This window comes from Mastacembelus armatus, chromosome 9 (genome assembly GCF_900324485.2).
Source record: "Mastacembelus armatus chromosome 9, fMasArm1.2, whole genome shotgun sequence".
In the NCBI taxonomy this organism is placed as follows: domain Eukaryota; kingdom Metazoa; phylum Chordata; class Actinopteri; order Synbranchiformes; family Mastacembelidae; genus Mastacembelus; species Mastacembelus armatus.
This window is the reverse complement of record NC_046641.1, coordinates 22,211,543-22,230,440: the sequence shown is the minus strand read 5'-3', so window position 1 is coordinate 22,230,440 and position 18,898 is coordinate 22,211,543. Positions and strand designations below refer to the sequence as shown.

General features: G+C 39.7%; 4 protein-coding genes across 4 annotated transcripts in view; 3 read left to right on the top strand and 1 right to left on the bottom strand.

The window, feature by feature from the left end:
- msh3 (mutS homolog 3 (E. coli)) overlaps positions 1-2,560 on the bottom strand; it is a 30,067-nt gene extending 27,507 nt beyond the window's left edge. The window contains exons 1-6 of the mRNA XM_026322142.1: positions 2,280-2,560; positions 1,937-2,054; positions 1,301-1,599; positions 730-948; positions 254-370; positions 49-166 (exon numbers count right to left, since the gene is read on the bottom strand). Of these exons, the coding sequence (XP_026177927.1) occupies positions 49-166; positions 254-370; positions 730-948; positions 1,301-1,599; positions 1,937-2,054; positions 2,280-2,429 (1,021 nt within the window). The 5' untranslated portion in view covers positions 2,430-2,560. The remainder of the gene's footprint in view (positions 1-48; positions 167-253; positions 371-729; positions 949-1,300; positions 1,600-1,936; positions 2,055-2,279) is intronic.
- Positions 2,561-4,740: 2,180 nt separating this feature from the next.
- Positions 4,741-5,628, top strand: LOC113138361 (prostate stem cell antigen-like). The gene is made up of 3 exons (XM_026320706.1): positions 4,741-4,899; positions 5,173-5,280; positions 5,444-5,628. Exons 1-3 carry the CDS (start codon positions 4,851-4,853, stop codon positions 5,596-5,598), a joined length of 312 nt encoding a protein of 103 aa, XP_026176491.1. The 5' UTR covers positions 4,741-4,850; the 3' UTR covers positions 5,599-5,628.
- Positions 5,629-9,301: 3,673 nt separating this feature from the next.
- On the top strand, positions 9,302-11,876 carry LOC113138362 (lymphocyte antigen 6C2-like). The gene is made up of 3 exons (XM_026320707.1): positions 9,302-9,459; positions 11,347-11,454; positions 11,616-11,876. The coding sequence occupies exons 1-3, from the start codon at positions 9,411-9,413 to the stop codon at positions 11,768-11,770; spliced, it is 312 nt and encodes a 103-aa protein (XP_026176492.1). The 5' UTR covers positions 9,302-9,410; the 3' UTR covers positions 11,771-11,876.
- A 1,560-nt stretch (positions 11,877-13,436) lies between these two features.
- Positions 13,437-14,516, top strand: LOC113138360 (lymphocyte antigen 6I-like). Its single transcript, XM_026320704.1, has 3 exons — positions 13,437-13,641; positions 14,020-14,127; positions 14,289-14,516. The coding sequence occupies exons 1-3, from the start codon at positions 13,593-13,595 to the stop codon at positions 14,483-14,485; spliced, it is 354 nt and encodes a 117-aa protein (XP_026176489.1). The 5' UTR covers positions 13,437-13,592; the 3' UTR covers positions 14,486-14,516.
- The last annotated feature ends 4,382 nt before the right edge of the window (positions 14,517-18,898 follow it).

Genomic DNA, 18,898 nt, shown 5'->3' with positions numbered 1-18,898 from the left:
CACAGAAAAAGATGTTTTAAGGACAGATGCTCAAAGTATTAAGGATACCCTCTCCCACCAGAGTGGACTTAGTGTACAGAGCACTGAGCTGACGGGTAAAGAGAGTGTTCTTATTAGCCCCTGAGGCCTTGATCGCAGATGTCTCTGTCTGCTTAACAACACCAACCTAGAAATTCAAATCAATAATGAACAGATAAGAAACAAAGTGAATCTATGGAGTTTATATCAACAACAGACAGGATATAGTCCATACCTTGTGTCCGTGGGACACCAGCCGTCTGACATGAACAAACAAACGGTGTGTGGGGATGCTGCATGTCATGAAGTTATGATCCAGGTGACAGACAATATTTAGCTCTTTTGCAGCGATCTGTGTAAAAAACAAGGAAGGCATCTGTGATGTTATTGAATGTTCTCTATTTCCCAAAAATCTGCTCCACTTGGATACTGACTTAGAAATGTAGAGAAAAAATACACAGGATATGAATAAAAGTTCCTAGAAATAAATTAAAACAAGATAACGCTAATTCTGCACAGAGGGGATATACATTTAAAACTGACTGGAAATATATTACAACCAGTTATTAAACACAATTTCATAATGCACCATTTGTAAAAACACTCAAAGAATCAATTTAAAGAACTTTTAAGCTGTATTACATTTGATATATATTGACCCAATACTGTTCATTCCCTTCTTGCATCATCAAGTTGCTTTTCAGTTCTCACCTCTGCATCCTCCCCAAAGAACCTGTACTTGTAACCACACTCCACAGCCAGCAGGGCGTCCTTATGCTGCTGTTTCAGCTGGATGACCTGCTGTTCCAGTGGAGTGTATATGCTCTTTGCACGTCTGGAGGGAGCGCTAGACTCTGATGGAGGACTCGGCTCAGCAGCTCTTCCTCCCCCTCCTCCTCCCGACTTTGCAAACTGAGAAAAGAGGAACTCCTGCAAAATTAAACAATAAACAATAGTTTCCTCTTAGTCTTTTCAGTTGCAACAGGTTACAGTGGCCACACATAGACAGATAAGACAATAACAGAGATAATATGACAGTATATTACCTTCCATATCCCCTGATATACTAGCCTGCTGATTTCTCAGTCTAGTTCTACTGTTGTCCTGATTATATATTATATTATTAGATTATATTACTTGTATGTGCTGTTTAAAATGCAGTGAATGCTACTTAACATAGAGCTGTACACTGCACTGTAGGTTTTACTCCTCACTCCTGTGTAATGCTTTGTGATAACAAACACCCAAAGGACTCTGTGATAGAGACATTTATACTGGGTACCTGTTTTGTAGCAGTCAGCCCTGAGCTCACGCTTCCTTTGCCCTCCTCGTCTTCATCCTCCTCCTCCTCCTCAGTCTGTTGAAGTCTGCTTTCATCACTGTGTTTGCCTGGAGCGTCCTGAGGCCTAATGCTGCTTCCCTTATCGCAGATTTTACTGCTGCTGCCACCTGTTTTCTTCTTCACCCTCTGAGTGTCACTGTGCTTGACACTGGGCTCAGCCATGCAGGTGAAGCCTTTCAGCTTCTCCAAGGTGGAGGAGCAGAGACCAGCAGCTCCTTTGTTCAACGTTGGCTTCATCTCTGAAGTTAGAAGAAATAGACTAAATAAGTCCCATTTGCAAATATTTCAGTCTTTATATATAATCATAATGTGAATGCACTGGGGGAGGTTTGCTCCTACCCTGAAACTACAGTTTGTTAGACTAGCATCAGTCACATCAGTGAAAAGTCCACTTTTTAAGGATTTATGCAACTAGACTAGTTCTCTCCAAAACTCCAAAAAAAAATGAGCAGAAGGATGTGACGTTGCACGTGCTGTCTGGAGAAATGTGAAGTTTTTGGAAGCTAGAAATGTGTGAAGCGTTGGTGCCCTGTGTGAGAGACTAATGGATTTCCTCTCTGAAATGCACACGCTCACCTTTGGTGCTCTGACTGGATGAAGGCTCACAGTCCACATCCTCAGACCGCTGGTCTTGTAAAGAAAGCTTGGCTCGTTTTGTTGGCAAACCAAAATCATCATTAGAAGAAAGTTTTTGCTGCGGAACAGAAGCATTTCAAGATTCAAACTACTTTTTTGGTCTGAGGGGTTTTTACAGTTGCTCCCAACTCAGGGAATAAGGAGGAAAACAGAATTAAAACATAGAAATGTATGAAGTAGTTCTAAAACACCAATGTAAAAATATGCAAACATGTAGACCAATGTAAAAGACTACACAAATGTAGATGTAAATGTAAACAAATGTAAAAGAAAAGCACCTCACCTTGCCTCTCGAAAGCTGTTTCTTAGAAGGATTCTGGTTAATCCCACACTGAGTGTTGGAAGCACTGCTGCTGCTCAGTCCTCCAAAATACCTGCTGATGGACGTCTGCGCGCTGCAGGACTTTTTCAGAGACTTTGGCATATTTGGCATGCCCTTAGATTCAACGCATCTCGAAAAAAGTATAAAAACCTTCAGCACATGCGAAGCCGCACAGTAAAATACAAGAGTTTAGACTCACATCAGGTGTCCGGCTTTTCAAAACACAGCGGCGCATGTGCTGAGATCACACAGGCGCGTAAATGACGTCGGTACAGTCCGGCCAATCAGAACACACGAAGTGTTCCGGTTCTTCAAAATGAACGTTTTGATCTTGAAAACGTGAATTTGCAACTTGTCGCTTGTTTTTGCACAAACACTCAGGAGTCAGGGACGAAGAAGTTACATGTTTACATTAGAGGATTAACATTTGCTTATTCACTTTTATTGTTTGCATGGACAATATATATTATATGCTGTGTGAATGAAATCGATCTAAACTGGTTCAAAGACATTTTCTTCTGTCAGTTTATCTAGTTACACTTTTATTTTGATACAGTGGCGTCGTTAAACTACTACATATGCTCCTATTACAATAAAATATATTAGTTTAAGAACACATTTCAACAGTAGTACAAGGTGCAGCCTCCAAAATGACCATACTGTACAGTTTCACCTTCATGATAGGAGGACTTCTGTCTTCAGACTGGGTTAGTTTTAGATTAACTCACAAATGGTTCTACATTTTTTGTATGGACTTTGTACCTACTTTCCAAAACAGGATAAAACTTCATGCAAACAATAAATCAGACTTTCTAAATAGATGAAGGGCTGTAATGACATGTATACCTGGCTGTAATGTAATTCAAACCTCATGAGGGAACTTCAAAGGGAACTTTGCAAAAAACAATGAGACATTTAGACATGGAGCAACAGTGAATTTATCAGATTATTTTAGGGGAGATAATGAAATGAATGATTTTCACGTCAGATTCCAAATGTAAGGTTTCACTGATGAGCATGATGAACACAGTGTGATCTTATCAGTTCCAAGGAAGTCTTATGCAATAATGAACATACAGGTATTTAACCTCGTGAAGTGCTTTCAAAATAATATGTCAACTTGTCAGTGTGACTTCAGCTTAAAGCTCATGTGTCTTGAACAAAGATCATCTTTCTCTTCAGGTTTCATAAACAAAGTCCATGATCAGAGAGGCACCAAAAATGTTGAATGATCCACATCACAGATCTTCCTTTTGGTTTCTATGTTCAGGTTGCAATATTCTGTTACAATCTGCAGTACTACTGCAGTATTATTGTTTTTAGTTGTAGTGGTTTCATCTGTTTTAGTTGTTCTTATAATATGTGTGATTATAAAATGGTTGGAGACTAAACATGATGTGGAGAAAAAACAATAACTATATCTTGAGACACTTTGCTGGATGATTTGCAGAAAACACAAAACTATGCATCTTACAGATTAATCTTTTTGAACCACAGCTTGTTCAACTGGTAAGGGTGTGTTGTAGAAGTACAGTATCAAAGTTCATCACGTTGTCTCAACAGCACCATTGTCTTCATTTCCTAAAAGTAAGGCTTCTACAGACTGTCACTGTACTGTACACTGTTTTCAGGAACAATATGAGGAAACAATGATAATAATGCACTCTCACTGGTAGAAAAACTACATATTTAGAGACAATTTGTTCACTTTCTATTTGTGGTTAAATAAAACACACAGCAGAAAATAACATTTATTTTCTGCCTGAACAAAAACTGTCACTGCTTCAAGTAAATGCTAAGTGATTTACACCAGGAACCTAAAAGATTGTTTTGCCTGGGCAGGTGCTCATGTTTCTTTAAGTCTGTTCTGCTTAGCAACTGGTTTCTCCTACATTTCCAAGAATAAACAAATCTGCCAGTAGCCAAATTGTTTCATGTCTGGAGAAAAACACGTCCTGGTCTCTTCTGATGTCTGTGACAGCACCTCTGCCCCTCACTTTTGAAGGACACAGAGCAGGAAAGCAGGGCTTGTTGGCTTTCTGTCCTAAAATAACCCAACCTGCTAATTCTGAATTAAGGGGAAGCTAATGGGACCTGGGCTCCCCTAAAAAAGTCATGAGCTGCTTTAAGATCATCCCCTGAGACGTTCAGGGACAGCTCTAAAAAACTGTCCATCTTTGTGGATAAGGTTATATTTGATTTTCTGGACATTAAGGTTCCTGAAATTAAAAAAATAATATAAATCTGACAATGTTGTGTGTTTATTGTGTGTCCTGCAGTGTGGGAATTACACAATGTTTGGTTTGTATCAAAAATCATATCAAAAATACGTACTGGTATCAGGAGCCTACATCTCCACCCAAAAAATGTTAATTTGCACGACCTGTCAGGGACAAGGGCTGACGTTATTCAGGCCACCTGGGAGGAGACTTTGAGAGGAAGAAGATCTTAAAAGAAGCCTGAGAAGTTGGGCTGAGAGAGAACACTTCACATTCACCTTTGGTTTCAACACGTCTGTTTTACTCTCCGGTCATGATGCAGCTTTACAGAGCTCTGATCCTGTTTATGGTCCTGGGTACAGGTAAGAACAGCTTAGTGGAGTTAGGCCTTTGTGCTTTATCTGAACAACATAAACAAAAACAGTTTCTGCTTTTATGGGTTTTGCTTCCCAGGGAGGCACAAAATGTCCCAGAAAGTAATTAAAATCTAACAATACAATGTCAGTCTATTCTATTAAACTCAGCAGTGTGCAAGGTCTAATTCATTTCACTTTACTGAATAGATACATACATGTGTGAAAACAAACTTTGTGTGTAATATGTCCTGAGCAGCTGTGGTCTGTGTCTCTCTATAGCATGTGGGTTAAGATGCTACACATGCACAGCTGCTGGGTCCACATCCTGCACAGCCATCAGTACTTGTTCAGACATCTTCAACCGTTGCTTCTCTATAAAGCTGGAAGGTAAGTTCTTGTTTCATGAAGTTTCAATAACCTGTAATTTCAGCCACACATCAAAATAAACCATCAAAAGGTGGAAACAAGATGTTTCTGCACTGAGTTTCAGTAGCTACTATAAACATTATGTTTTGTTCACTGAGAGTTTTCCCATCTTTTTGTTTTGCAGGTGTTAACTTGGTCGCCAAGGGTTGTCAATCCAGCCTGACATGTTTACCTGGTATGAATTGCTGTGAAGGGGACTTGTGTAACAGTGCCATACCTACTGGCTCCAGTGTCTTCCTCCTGCTGGTGTCCTCAGCCATCACCTCACTCTTTCTCTGAGGCCCTGCAGCAGCTACAGCTAGAAAATATTTAGATACGGTAATCCTCTGTACTTTGCAACATTGTCTTTTTATCTTTAGATATTATGGGATTCTTAAAATGGGGTGAATGCTAATTGAACATTAAATTGTATGTATGTTTTGCTCTCCATTCCCCAAAAATCAAAGTCTTTTCTCTATTGCTTTTATAGCAGTCAGCCCTGAGCTCACATTTCCTTTGCCCTCCTCATCTTCATCCTCCTCCTCCTCCTCCTCAGTCTGTTGAAGTCTGCTTTCATCACTGTGTTTATCTGGAGGCATAAGGCTGCTTCCCTTATCAAAGCTAAGAGGTCTAAAATAAATTAATCTAAACCGCTTTAAACACATTTTCTTCTGCTTCAATTCAATTCTATTTCATTTGTATAGCACCAAATCACAATACAATCATCTCAAAGAACTTTGGGATGGAGAGTCCTCAGTCAGTCTATGCCTATAGCAGCATGACTAATGGATGGTTCAGGGTTACCTGCAGCCAGCCCTAACTATACACTTTGTCAAAGAGGAAGGTTTTAAGTCTAGCCTTAAAAGTACAGAGTGTGTCTGCCTCCTGAACCCAGACTGGGAGCTGGTTCCACAGGAGAGGAGCTTGATAGCTAAAGGCTCTGCCTCCCATTCTACTTTTGGAAACTCTGGGAACCACAAGTAGACCTGCACTCTGAGAGCGAAGTGCTCTATTGGGATAATGTGGTACTATGAGGTCTTTAAGCATGAGCTTGATCATGAAGGGATTTGTATGTGAGAAGAAGGATTTTAAATTCTACTCTGGATTTTACAGGGAGCCAATGAAGAGAAACTAATAAAGGAGAAATATGATCTCTCCTGCTAGTTCCTGTCAGGACTCTGGCTGCAGTGTTCTGGATTAACTGGAGGCTTTTTATGGAGATACTGTGACATCCAGATAGTAATGAGTTACAGTAATCTAGCCTTGAGGTAACAAATGCATGGGCTAGTTTTTCTGCAGCATTTTGAGACAGGATGTTTGTATGTTGGCACAAGTGAAAATAGGCCCTTATGTCCTTTAGACACACTTGAAGTCTGGCTAACTAATTTGTTTCATCAGGTTTCGTAGATAGACACAATGGTAATTAATAATTAATGATTCCTTATAACATTGGCTAAGGGAAGCATGTACACACGTGGACAAAATTGTTGGTAGCTTCCATTAAAGAAATTAAAAAAAACAAAATGGTCACTAAAATAACTTGAAACTGACAAAATCGTTTTTAAAAATGAGTGAAGCTTAAATAATGAAAATCAGACAAGTAACTCTCAATGTGACTTCTGCACCTGTCAACAGGTATTTTGGCCCACTCCCCGTTAGCAAACGGCTCCAGCTGTCTCAGGTTCGAAGGGTGTCTGCATGTTTCAGCTCTTTCCACAGATGTTCATCAGGATTTAGATCAGGCCACTTCAGAATAATCCATTGTTTTGTTCTTAACCATTCTTGGATGTTTTTCGCTGTGTGTTTTGGATCATTACATCTTGGTCTTTACAGATAAAGTTGGTCTAGCCTGTTTTTCCAGGTTAGATAAAATTCCTCTAAATTTTTGAAAAGCTACTTCCTTTCCAGCCTTCGTGATGCTGCTTTAAGGTACAAATATGTGAAATATGTGTACCATGGACCTAATCTCCTCTGATTCACTAACTTCTTTTTCAGAGGACCCACAGTATCAAGAGTGAGGCTACAGCACTGTCAACAATATGATCAACTTGGTAAGGAGTAGGATTGAGGCAGCTGCCCTCCACAGCGTTGGCACATGGCATAGATGTAAATACAGATGGAATCATTTTCTTAAATTTAACAACATTAATTTTCTTTCAAACGCTGCATGATCCATTATTTTAAAAAGTTATTAAAGAATGGTCTGACAAAAGAGGATTTCGGGGGAAAACTATTAAATGTTGAATTTCGATGCCATAGGTCAGAACAAGATCAAGGGTGTGATTGAAACAGTGGGTGGGTTTATTAACATTTTGAGTGAAACCAGTTGAATCTAATATTGAATTAAATGCAATGCTGAGGCTGTTATTTTCAACATCTACATGAATGTTAAAATCTCCCACTATAATGACTTAATCTGAACTAAGCACTAAATCAGACAGGAAGTCTGGAAATTCAGTTAAAAAGGGTCAGGTGGACAGTACACAAGGACAAGTAGAACTGGTTTTTGTGTTTTCCAGTTTAGATGCGAGAGGCTCACGCCGAGGCTCTCAGATGATTTAGAACTAAAATGGTGAGAACTTAATAAGATTAAGGGGAAGATTGCAGCTACTCCTCCACCTCAGACCTGTGCTGCCAAGAACATGACAATTTTTATGACTGAGGGGGGTTGATTCATTCAGACTGACAGAGTAAGTCAATTTGGTGATCGAATCAAATCATTTACTAACTGAGATTTAGACGCATGAGACCTAATATTTAATAATCCACATCTGACTGTTCTGTTTTTCTGTAAGAGGAGTAGTAGACCAAGTCTCTGCACTCAGGTCCCCACTCTGGATTGTCAAACTTTAGGTTGGCTAATAAACTCGGCCAAATGGATGCCGTCCCTCACTATCAAACCAGGTTTTTCCCTGAAAGTGGCTCAGTTGTCTATGAATTTGCGGGACACCACCTAGACAGCGATCAACGGACAGGCTAGGGAGACGTCCAGAGAAAATTACAGAGTCCAGCATTGTGTTTGGCAAAGTTATACATCGATGCAACATTAATTTTAGTGACCTATGATTCGCATAATCAGGTGTCATTGCTGCCAATGTGAATAACCATCTTACCATATTTCCAATTAGCCTTAGTCAGCAGCTTCAAGTCCTCTGGCCTCAAGAAACATTTGATTATGGTCGATGGAGTCTATAACTTCACGTTTAGGACTATGGGGCTGCCAATTACCAATTAGTATCTCAGTGGGTGTGTCCTTGAGTCCCTGGGAAGCCGGTTAGAAACATGACCAGGCAGTTGATGAGCAGTGGGCTTCTGCTTAGCAGGATGTTTCAGTCGGACAGCTACCAGGCTAACGACTAACAGGGCTAGGCTAGCTGGCTTTGGTTTGAGGGTGCATAGTTTCAAGTACAGCGATCTTCGAGGTATATGGTACTTCTCCATTCAACACTTAGTGAAATTTTCAAACCTGAGCCTGGGCTATGGTACTTCAAACAGTGACAGGAAGTGAATTCACTTACCCAGGAAACACATCACTAACAGCAACCGCTGCCTTTAAGTTACGCTTTTATTTTGAAATGAACTCAATTTCTTCTGTTCTCATTATGAGTGATACAGCTGTGTCATTAAACTACTAGATGCTACTATTACAATGAAGTATATTAATTTAACAATTTATTTTGGTTCCATTATAATAAAGAACAGATTTCACAATATTCATCCATCCATCATCTATACCCCCTTATTCCTAACCAGGGTGACAGGGATCTGCTGGAGCCTATCCCAGCTCTCTTTGGGTGAAAGGCGGGGTACAAAAAAATTGTATGTGTGTTTATTATGTCCTGCAGTGTGGGAATTATATAATGTTTGGTTAGTATCAAAAAACCTGTTAGAATAGGCCTGGTACAAACACGTACTGGTGTGAGAAATATACATCTCCTCCAAAAAATGTTAATTTGCGTGACCTGTCAGGGAGAATGGCTAATGTTATTCAGGCCACCTGGGAGGAGACTTTGAGAGGAAATGCAAAAACTGAAGTTCTTAAAAAAGTTGGGCTGAGAGAGAACACTTCACATTCACCTTTGGTTTCAACACGTCTGTTTTTCTCTCCGGTCATGATGCAGCTTTACAGAGCTCTGATCCTGTTTATGGTCCTGGGTACAGGTAAGAACAGCTTAGTGGAGTTAGGCCTTTGTGCTTTATGTGAACAACATAAACAAAAACAGTTTCTGCTTTTATGGGTTTTGCTTCCCAGGGAGGCACAAAATGTCCCAGAAAGTAATTAAAATCTAACAATATAATGTCAGTCTATTCTATTAAACTCAGCAGTGTGCAAGGTCTAATTCATTTCACTTTACTGAATAGATACATACATGTACATTTAAAAGTAATAAAACACCAGTTGTGAGAACTCAGTCTGTAGCTGGTTTCAATTCCTGTGAATTCAAGTTTCACATCTTCTTAATGTAAAATTTGATGGCGTGTGAATTATTGCAAAGTACAGAGATCAGTGTCTTCATCTTTATCTACATAAACCTTATTATCCCTGAGGGCACAGAGCTAATAACATACGGCCACAGTAGTAATAATAGTGAACATAAAAATAGGTAAATCCATTTTAAATAACCAAACTAAAAATCAAGGAAAGTGCAAACAATGCAGACTATAAAAAATAGTAAAGTGTTATTGTGCTGTGTCTGATCGTGATTTGGTTGAGTTGAGTTTAATGGAGACTGGGACAAACGAAAGCTTCAGTCTGTTTGACTTACATTTAGTCACTCTGAACCTTTTTCCTGATGGCGCAGCTTGTGTTCAATAAAAAACAGGATGTTCAGAGTCTATTGTTATTTTTTACTTTTCTTTTTTTTTTTTTCCTTTTTTCCTTTTACTTTCACTTCCTGTTCACAGAGAGCATGTACTTATTCAACCTGTTGCTTTTCTAATATTTTCATTTCATGAATATGAGCTACTTTGCTTTTTAACTGCACAGACAAGTTGCCATACCAGGCTGTGATTCCATACCACAGGATGCTCTGACCCCATAGAACACAAACAGTATTTGTGAGCTCACACCACACAGCCTCCGAAAATACAGCCTCTGCTGGAGTCACAGGGTGTCAAAGTACATGTTCTAACAGAGGAGGGTCTCCATGTAGATCTCCAAGTATTTATATGAGGATACTTGTTGAATGATGTTATCTTTGTTAACAATGGGGTCATGGTCAGACACTTTCTTTGGGTTGAAGACCATTTCTTTTGTTTTCAAAGCATTCAGCTAATAATAACTTCTGTCACGCCACTTTATAATAGAGTCAGTTTCACCATAGGATGTGGACGGCTTCATGTCTTTATATGAAAGAGTCAAAACTGTGGGGTCTTCTGTAAATTTAATAATGTGATTGTTTTTGGTGTGTTGTCTTCTGTGTACAGGGCAAAAAGCAGTGATGATTAGGACACACAACCGTGTGGCCCTCCTGTGTTTCAGTATTTTATGTCAGAAAGTGACCCATTAATTCTTACTTGTTGCGCCCTGTTATTTAAAAAGGAATAAAACCATTTTATTAAATTAGCACTGACAGCCTTTTCTTTTAACTTCTCTAAAAGCAGATGTGTTTGCACCGTATTAAAAGCAGAACTAAGATCAACAAATAAAAGTCGAGCATAAGCTTTAGTGTTTTCAAGATGTTTGGAGATAAGGTGCGTAATGCTGAGAGCAGCATCCTCGGTGCTGTTTGTAGGCAAACTGACAGGTGTCTAATTGTGTATTGATTTCTTTTTCCAGCAGTGAGACCACAAATCTCACAAAGCACTAATTCATGACATTAGAAGTCAAAGCCACAGGACTGAAATCATTGTTGACTGTGGCACAAGGTCTTTTAGGCCCAGGTATTATGTTTGACTTCGTCCACATCGGCTGGTACAGTGTGGGTGTCAAGAGACTTCTGATATAGGGGGCCCCCTGCTGGTGCACATTATGCAAAATACCTGTGACTTGACTTAGACTTTGTGTGTAACATGTCCTGAGCAGCTGTGGTCTGTGTCTCTCTATAGCATGTGGGATAAGATGCTACACATGTGGAGGTGCTGGGTCCACATCCTGCACAGCCATCAGTACTTGTTCAGACATCTTCAACCGTTGCTTCTCTATGAAGCTGGAAGGTAAGTTCTTGTTTCATGAAGTTTCAATAACCTGTAATTTCAGCCACACATCAAAATAAACCATCAAAAGGTGGAAACAAGATGTTTCTGCACTGAGTTTCAGTAGCTACTATAAACATTATGTTTTGTTCACTGAGAGTTTTCCCATCTTTTTTTTGCAGGTGTTAACTTGGTCGCCAAGGGTTGTCAATCCAGCCTGACATGTTCACCTGGCATGAATTGCTGTGAAGGCGACTTGTGTAACAGTGACATACCTACTGGTTCCAGTGTCTTCCTCCTGCTGGTGTCCTCAGCCATCACCTCACTCTTTCTCTGAGGGCCTGCAGCAGCTACAGCTAGAAAATATTTGGTCAAACCTCAGCTGTACTTTAGACTGTTAATCCTCCTAATATGAATTAAACTGAACCATATCTATACCTTTCTCACGTCTCCACAGTCTGAAATTCTGGTTACATTTTCTTATCATCCTTAGCTTCCAGTTTTAAAAAGATAAGAATGAATATGTTGTGTACTATGAAATTAAAACAAATAAAACAAAGAATTGGTCATAAAAAAGAAATCATGGAACGATTTTGTTTAAGAAAATTTAAAACGAATTTTGAAGTAGCCACCTTTTAGATTACAATAAATAACACTTTATTTATTTAAATTCAGGTGCGACAGCATCAAGCAAATAATCACAGTACAATAATAATAATAATAATGATACAAAAAGAAAAACAGAGCTTAATAACATAAAAATATGTACAAATACATGAGAATAAACTTTGAGGTGAGTCAGTAAGATGCAGCCAAACATGAACACACAGATTAACAATGTTCAGTAACAGCCATGGAGTCTGATGGTCAGCAGGGATGTTGATTTTGATGTATTGATTCTGCAGATCTAACAGCCAATCATGCCTGTGGCATTATCTCTACAACAAAAGTCAAATATTGTTCAAACAGTTCACACTGTTGGTGTTGGCTGTTGAATCTCAGAATCTTGTCTTCTGCTTGTGTGGCTTTTGGTCTGCCAAACCTCTTCCTGTGTCAATTTTCAGTGGTGTAGGAAACTATAGTCACTGACAACGTGGTTTTCTTTGCAATTTCTCTAAAGTAAAAGACCTAAATTTTAAATCTTTTAATGATGGTCTGTCTGTCGTCCTTTGTTAATTTTCTCGCCATTATAAGAAGAATAAATTACACACACAAGACACCTGTCCATATATACATACATATAGGTATTGATTTATTGATTATTCTTACTGAATATGATTTTTATTGTTTCTTACTGTATTGTTGGTTTTTCAGGTTTCACAGGTTTTCATTTACAGGTTGATTCATAGAGTTCACCAAGGCTCATGATGTGTTTTTCATAATCATAAAAAAAAGAAACAATAAAAATCATATTCAGTAAGAATAATCAATCATTCAAACTCATATATATATGTGTGTGTGTGTGTGTGTGTGTGTGTGTGTGTGTGTGTGTGTGTGTGTGTGTGTGTGTGTGTGTGTATGTGTATGTGTATGTGTATATGTATATGTATATAACTTGTTTCTTGTCTGGAGAAAAACACGTCCTGGTCTCTTCTGATGTCTGTGACAGCACCTCTGCTCCTCACTTTTGAAGGACACAGAGCAGGAAAGCAGGGCTTGTTGGCTTTGTGTCCTAAAATAACCCAACCTACTAATTCTGAATTAAGGGGAAGCTAATGGGACCTGGGCTCCCCTAAAAAAGTCATGAGCTGCTTTATGATCATCCCCTGAGACGTTCAGGGACAGCTCTAAAAAACTGTCCATCTTTGTGGATAAGGATATATTTGATTTTCTGGACATTAAGGTTCCTGAAATTAAAAAATAATATAAATCTGACAATGTTGTGTGTTTATTGTGTGTCCTGCAGTGTGGGAATTACACAATGTTTGGTTTGTATCAAAAATCATATCAAAAATACGTACTGGTATCAGGAGCCTACATCTCCACCCAAAAAATGTTAATTTGCACGACCTGTCAGGGACAAGGGCTGACGTTATTCAGGCCACCTGGGAGGAGACTTTGAGAGGAAGAAGATCTTAAAAGAAGCCTGAGAAGTTGGGCTGAGAGAGAACACTTCACATTCACCTTTGGTTTCAACACGTCTGTTTTACTCTCCGGTCATGATGCAGCTTTACAGAGCTCTGATCCTGTTTATGGTCCTGGGTACAGGTAAGAACAGCTTAGTGGAGTTAGGCCTTTGTGCTTTATCTGAACAACATAAACAAAAACAGTTTCTGCTTTTATGGGTTTTGCTTCCCAGGGAGGCACAAAATGTCCCAGAAAGTAATTAAAATCTAACAATATAATGTCAGTTTATTCTATTAAACTCAGCAGTGTGCAGGGTCTAATTCATTTCACTTTACTGAATAGATACATACATGTACATTTAAAAGTAATAAAACACCAGTTGTGAGAACTCAGTCTGTAGCTGGTTTCAATTTCCTGTGAATTCAAGTTTCACATTTTCTTATTTGACTTAAACTTTGTGTGAAAACAAACTTTGTGTGTAACATGTCCTGAGCAGCTGTGGTCTGTGTCTCTCTATAGCATGTGGGTTAAGATGCTACACATGCGGAGATGCTGGATCCACATCCTGCACAACCATCATTACTTGTCCAGACACCATCAACCGTTGCTTCTCTATGAAGCTGGACGGTAAGTTCTTGTTTCATGAAGTTTCAATAACCTGTAATTTCAGCCACACATCAAAATAAACCATCAAAAGGTGGAAACAAGATGTTTCTGCACTGAGTTTCAGTAGCTACTATAAACATTATGTTTTGTTCACTGAGAGTTTTCCCATCTTTTTTTTGCAGGTGTTAACTTGGTCGCCAAGGGTTGTCAATCCAGCCTGACATGTTCACCTGACATGAATTGCTGTGAAGGCGACTTGTGTAACAGTGACATACCTACTGGCTCCAGTGCCATATCTACTGGTTCCAGTGCCATACCTACTGGCTCCAGTGTCTTCCTCCTGCTGGTGTCCTCAGCCATCACCTCACTCTTTCTCTGAGGCCCTGCAGCAGCTACAGCTAGAAAATATTTAGTTATAGCTCTGTTGTACTTGTTTCTGAGACAATATGAACAAAACTTTTCATTGTTAATCCTTCTCCAGTTTTAAAAAGTTAAAAATTAATGTCTCGTGTACTATGAAATGAAAGCAGAAAATAAATCAATCATGTTCAAACAGTTCACACAGACTGTCGAGTCTCAGAATCTTGTCTTCTGTTTCTGTGGCTTTTGGTCTGCCAGACCTCTTCCTGTGTCAATTTTCCAAATATGTTGTCCTACATACAAACACACAGATGCACGCCTTCTCACCCCTACAGGTGGTGTGTGTGTGTGTGATTGTGTGTGTTTGTGTGTGTGTGTCTTCCTCAATCTCGGGTCCTCTACCAGAGGCCTGGGAGTTTGAGGGTTCTTCACAGTATCTTAGCTGTTCCTAGCACTGAGAGCTCTGATGTTGTTCCTGGGATCTGTTGGAGCCCCATTCTCCCAGTTGGGGGGTCACAGCCCTGAGGGTGTCGATTACCACGGGGACCACTGTTGCCTTCACCTTCCACATCTTTTCTAGCTCTTCTGTCAGCCCCTGGTATTTCTCAAGCTTCTCGTGTTCCTTCTTTCTGATGTTGCTATCACTTGGGATTGCTGCATCTACCACTATGGCCTTGTTCTGTTTTTTATAAGCGGCTGGACAGCTCAGTGGTTAAGGCCACTGACTTGGTGCAGAAAGATCAACTGGTTAAATAAAACACACAGCAGAAAATAACACTGATCACTGCTTCAATTAAATGCTAAGTGAATTACACCAGGAACCTAAAAGATTGTTCTGTCTGGGCAGGTGCTCATGTTTCTTTAAGTCTGTTCTGCTTAGCAACTGGTTTCTCCTAAATTTGCTGTTGGCTTTTTGTCCTAAAATAACCCAACCTGCTAATTCTGAATTAAGGGGAAGCTAATGGGACCTGGGCTCCCCTAAAAAAGTCATGAGCTGCTTTAAGATCATCTCCTGAGACGTTCAGGGACATCTCTAAAAAATTGTCCATCTTTGTGGATAAGGTTATATTTGATTTTCTGGACATTAAGGTTCCTGAAATTAAAAAATAATATAAATCTGACAATGTTGTGTGTTTATTGTGTGTCCTGCAGTGTGGGAATTACAGAATGTTTGGTTTGTATCAAAAAACATATCAAAAATACGTACTGATATCAGGAACCTACATCTCCACCCACTGAGCTCCCCTACCCTAACCCCCCCCCCCCCCCCCCTCTCTTCCTCTCCTCCCACCTCATGTATATTCCACCATTGAATGTTACTAACCTTGTGCTCTCTCTCTCCCCTAGTTTGTGCTCTCTCTCTCCCTCTCTCTCTGTTCTCTCTGTACCTTCGCCAAGGGTTGTCAATCCAGCCTGACATGTTCACCTGACATGAATTGCTGTGAAGGCGACTTGTGTAACAGTGACATACCTACTGGTTCCAGTGCCATACCTACTGGTTCCAGTGCCATACCTACTGGCTCCAGTGTCTTCCTCCTGCTGGTGTCCTCAGCCATCACCTCACTCTTTCTCTGAGGCCCTGCAGCAGCTACAGCTAGAAAATATTTAGATACGGTATACCTCTGTACTTTGCAACATTGTCTTCTTATCTTTAGATATTATGGGATGCTTAAAATGGGGTGAATGCTAATTGAACATTAAATTGTATGTATGTTTTTCTCTCCATTCCCCAAAAACCAAAGTTTTTTCTCTATTGCTTTTATAGCAGTCAGCCCTGAGCTCACATTTCCTTTGCCCTCCTCATCTTCATCCTCCTCCTCCTCCTCCTCAGTCTGTTGAAGTCTGCTTTCATCACTGTGTTTATCTGGAGGCATAAGGCTGCTTCCCTTATCAAAGCTAAGAGGTCTAAAATAAATTAATCTAAACCGCTTTAAACACATTTTCTTCTGCTTCAATTCAATTCTATTTCATTTGTATAGCACCAAATCACAATACAATCATCTCAAAGCACTTTGGGATGGAGAGTCCTCAGGCAGTCTATGCCTATAGCAGCATGACTAATGGATGGTTCAGGGTTACCTGCAGCCAGCCCTAACTATACACTTTGTCAAAGAGGAAGGTTTTAAGTCTAGCCTTAAAAGTACAGAGTGTGTCTGCCTCCTGAACCCAGACTGGGAGCTGGTTCCACAGGAGAGGAGCTTGATAGCTAAAGGCTCTGCCTCCCATTCTACTTTTGGAAACTCTGGGAACCACAAGTAGACCTGCACTCTGAGAGCGAAGTGCTCTATTGGGATAATGTGGTACTATGAGGTCTTTAAGCATGAGCTTGATCATGAAGGGATTTGTATGTGAGAAGAAGGATTTTAAATTCTACTCTGGATTTTACAGGGAGCCAATGAAGAGAAACTAATAAAGGAGAAATATGATCTCTCCTGCTAGTTCCTGTCAGGACTCTGGCTGCAGTGTTCTGGATTAACTGGAGGCTTTTTATGGAGATACTGTGACATCCAGATAGTAATGAGTTACAGTAATCTAGCCTTGAGGTAACAAATGCATGGGCTAGTTTTTCTGCAGCATTTTGAGACAGGATGTTTGTATGTTGGCACAAGTGAAAATAGGCCCTTATGTCCTTTAGACACACTTGAAGTCTGGCTAACTAATTTGTTTCATCAGGTTTCGTAGATAGACACAATGGTAATTAATAATTAATGATTCCTTATAACATTGGCTAAGGGAAGCATGTACACACGTGGACAAAATTGTTGGTAGCTTCCATTAAAGAAATAAAAAAAAACACAATGGTCACTAAAATAACTTGAAACTGACAAAATCATTTTTAAAAATGACTGAAGCTTAAATAATGAAAATCAGACAAGTAACTCTCAAAGTGACTTCTGCACCTGTCAACAGGTATTTTGGCCCGCTCCCCGTTAGCAAACGGCTCCAGCTGTCTCAGGTTCGAAGGGTGTCTGCATGTTTCAGCTCTTTCCACAGATGTTCATCAGGATTTAGATCAGGCCACTTCAGAATAATCCATTGTTTTGTTCTTAACCATTCTTGGATGTTTTTCGCTGTGTGTTTTGGATCATTACATCTTGGTCTTTACAGATAAAGTTGGTCCAGCCAGTTTTTCCAGGTTAGATAAAATTCCTCTAAATTTTTGAAAAGCTACTTCCTTTCCAGCCTTCGTGATGCTGCTTTAAGGTACAAATATGTGAAATATGTGTACCATGGACCTAATCTCCTCTGATTCACTAACTTCTTTTTCAGAGGACCCACAGTATCAAGAGTGAGGCTACAGCACTGTCAACAATATGATCAACTTGGTAAGGAGTAGGATTGAGGCAGCTGCCCTCCACAGCGTTGGCACATGGCATAGATGTAAATACAGATGGAATCATTTTCTTAAATTTAACAACATTAATTTTCTTTCAAACGCTGCATGATCCATTATTTTAAAAAGTTATTAAAGAATGGTCTGACAAAAGAGGATTTCGGGGGAAAACTATTAAATGTTGAATTTCGATGCCATAGGTCAGAACAAGATCAAGGGTGTGATTGAAACAGTGGGTGGGTTTATTAACATTTTGAGTGAAACCAGTTGAATCTAATATTGAATTAAATGCAATGCTGAGGCTGTTATTTTCAACATCTACATGAATGTTAAAATCTCCCACTATAATGACTTAATCTGAACTAAGCACTAAATCAGACAGGAAGTCTGGAAATTCAGTTAAAAAGGGTCAGGTGGACAGTACACAAGGACAAGTAGAACTGGTTTTTGTGTTTTCCAGTTTAGATGCGAGAGGCTCACGCCGAGGCTCTCAGATGATTTAGAACTAAAATGGTGAGAACTTAATAAGATTAAGGGGAAGATTGCAGCTACTCCTCCACCTCAGACCTGTGCTGCCAAGAACATGACAATTTTTATGATTGAGGGGGGTTGATTCATTCAGACTGACAGAGTAAGTCAATTTGGTGATCGAATCAAATCATTTACTAACTGAGATTTAGACGCATGAGACCTAATATTTAATAATCCACATCTGACTGTTCTGTTTTTCTGTAAGAGGAGTAGTAGACCAAGTCTCTGCACTCAGGTCCCCACTCTGGATTGTCAAACTTTAGGTTGGCTAATAAACTCGGCCAAATGGATGCCGTCCCTCACTATCAAACCAGGTTTTTCCCTGAAAGTGGCTCAGTTGTCTATGAATTTGCGGGACACCACCTAGACAGCGATCAACGGACAGGCTAGGGAGACGTCCAGAGAAAATTACAGAGTCCAGCATTGTGTTTGGCAAAGTTATACATCGATGCAGCATTAATTTTAGTGACCTATGATTCGCATAATCAGGTGTCATTGCTGCCAATGTGAATAACCATCTTACCATATTTCCAATTAGCCTTAGCCAGCAGCTTCAAGTCCTCTGGC